We start from the raw sequence: 2,500 nt of genomic DNA, 5'->3' as shown, positions 1-2,500 counted from the left end.
TCCGTGTATGTATTATGACTGTGTGTGTGTGTGTGTGTGTTATGACTGTGTGTGTCTGTGTATGTATTATGACTGTGTGTGTGTGTGTGTGTGTTATGACTGTGTGTGTCTGTGTATGTATTATGACTGTGTGTGTGTGTGTGTGTTATGACTGTGTGCGTCTGTGTATGCATTATGACTGTGTGTGTGTGTGTGTGTTATGACTGTGTGTGTCTGTATGTATTATGACTGTGTGTGTATTATGACTGTGTGTGTGTGTGTGTGTGTGTGTGTGTGTGTGTGTGTGTGTGTGTATTATGACCGTGTGTGTGTGTGTGTGTGTGTGTGTGTGTGTATTATGACCACGTGTGTGTGTGTGTGTGTATATTATGACCAGGTGTGTGTGTGTGTGTGTGTGTGTGTGTGTATTATGACCAGGTGTGTGTGTGTATTATGACCAGGTGTGTGTGTGTGTGTGTGTGTGTGTATTATGACCACGTGTGTGTGTGTGTGTGCAGGACTCCATGCGGCTAGTGGAGCAGCACAAGTCTGGTGTGGAGCGCCCAGGGGAGGTGGAGTTTGAGGACTACAGCCAGGGCATCCGCGCCGCCACCTCCGACTCCAGCCTGAACCTCCCTCGCACACGCACCAAGCTGTGGCCCTTCAGCAAGAAAAACAAGGTACTACGCGCTACCCACTACATACTAGGCATTACATACTTCATCATATACTACACACTACTACATGCTACATATTACACACTGGGTTACGCACGACAGACCCTCTGAGCTAAGCATGAAAAGAACCTTGATGCCAATTATTCCGAGCCCCCTCTGTTGTCAAGGTTCTCATGCTTGGTTGGTAACCCACCAGCTATACTGAAGGTCCGCTTTTCCCAAGATTGATTTACATTCATCTGAATAACGGCCGCTACTCCGAAAATAAGGGCCTGCTTCTGCTGTAATAAAAAGGGGTCCGCTATTCCAAAACCTAGACCGCTGACGGTAAGAGGGTGGGTTTCAAACTGCCGGTTGCAATGTTCACTAAATCGTCAGCACTACACAGGCTATAACACACAACAACAACAACAATGTTTAAATATGTAGCCCACACCAGGATGTCTTTCAGAGGCAATCTTCATTTCACTATAACAATACGCAATACGGCAATCCTCAGTCACGAACACACACTCACACATACACACACAATACACACAACACACAAAATGCATACCCACACACATACACATAATACACACATACACACATTCCACGCCTTTTTTAGCTCCCCTCACACACCTGAGGGACAAATTCCAGCTGTGCCCAGACTCGTTCAGAACACCCCCCACTCTGCTGTGTGTGTGTGTTTCTGTGTGTGTGTGTGTGTGTGTGTCTCCCTACATGTATGTCTCTCTACACTCATGTCTTTCTACATGTATCTTGTTTTCCATGCATGTTGTATGTTCCTCTACAAGCATGTTGTATGTTCCTCTACATGTGTGTTGCATGTTCAGCTCCATGTGTGTTGCATGTTGTTCTACATGTGTGTTGCATGTTCAGCTCCATGTGTGTTGCATGTTGTTCCACATGCATGTTGCATGTTGTTCTACATGTGTGTTGCATGTTGTTCTACATGCATGTTGCATGTTGTTCTACATGCGTGTTGCATGTTGTTCTACATGCGTGTTGCATGTTGTTCTACATGCGTGTTGCATGTTGTTCTACATGCGTGTTGCATGTTGTTCTACATGTGTGTTGCATGTTGTTCTACATGCGTGTTGCATGTTGTTCTACATGCGTGTTGCATGTTGTTCTACATGCGTGTTGCATGTTGTTCTACATGCGTGTTGCATGTTGTTCTACATGCGTGTTGCATGTTGTTCTACATGCGTGTTGCGTGTTGTTCTACATGCGTGTTGCATGTTGTTCTACATGCGTGTTGCATGTTGTTCTACATGCGTGTTGCATGTTGTTCTACATGCGTGTTGCATGTTCTACATGCGTGTTGCATGTTGTTCTACATGTGTGTTGCATGTTGTTCTACATGTGTGTTGCATGTTGTTCTACATGCGTGTTGTATGTTGTTAACATTGTGCCTCCATCTCTCATGTCCCCAGATGCCACATGCTGATAAGCACATGGTAACAGTTCCTATAGTTACATTAACCATGGTGAAGTGGTTGTTAAGGGCTGTTAATCAATGGTCTCTGTCTGGTTATAACTAGTCTGGTTATAACTAGTCTGGTTATAACTAGTCTGGTTATAACTAGTCTGGTTATAGATAGTCTGGTTATAACTAGTCTGGTTATAACTAGTCTGGTTATAACTAGTCTGGTTATAGCTAGTCTGGTTATAACTAGTCTGGTTATAACTAGTCTGGTTATAACTAGTCTGGTTATAACTAGTCTGGTTATAGCTAGTCTGGTTATAACTAGTCTGGTTATAGCTAGTCTGGTTATAACTAGTCTGGTTATAACTAGTCTGGTTATAACTAGTCTGGTTATAACTAGTCTGGTTATAAC

The 2,500-nt window shown here is 43.7% G+C and overlaps 1 protein-coding gene across 1 annotated transcript in view; it reads left to right on the top strand.

The window, feature by feature from the left end:
- The window catches only part of trip10b (thyroid hormone receptor interactor 10b), a gene marked incomplete at its 5' end in the record, with an annotated part of 26,851 nt that overhangs the window by 5,830 nt on the left and 18,521 nt on the right, over positions 1 to 2,500 (top strand). Inside the window, one exon of the mRNA XM_084460308.1 lies at positions 498 to 659. Within this exon, the coding sequence (XP_084316434.1) occupies positions 498 to 659 (162 nt within the window). The remainder of the gene's footprint in view (positions 1 to 497; positions 660 to 2,500) is intronic.

Source organism: Borostomias antarcticus (assembly GCF_949987555.1).
Source record: "Borostomias antarcticus genome assembly, chromosome: 31".
Taxonomy (NCBI): Eukaryota; Metazoa; Chordata; class Actinopteri; order Stomiiformes; family Stomiidae; genus Borostomias; species Borostomias antarcticus.
The sequence above is the reverse complement of the archived record's forward strand: the minus strand, read 5'-3'. Positions and strand labels throughout refer to the sequence as shown.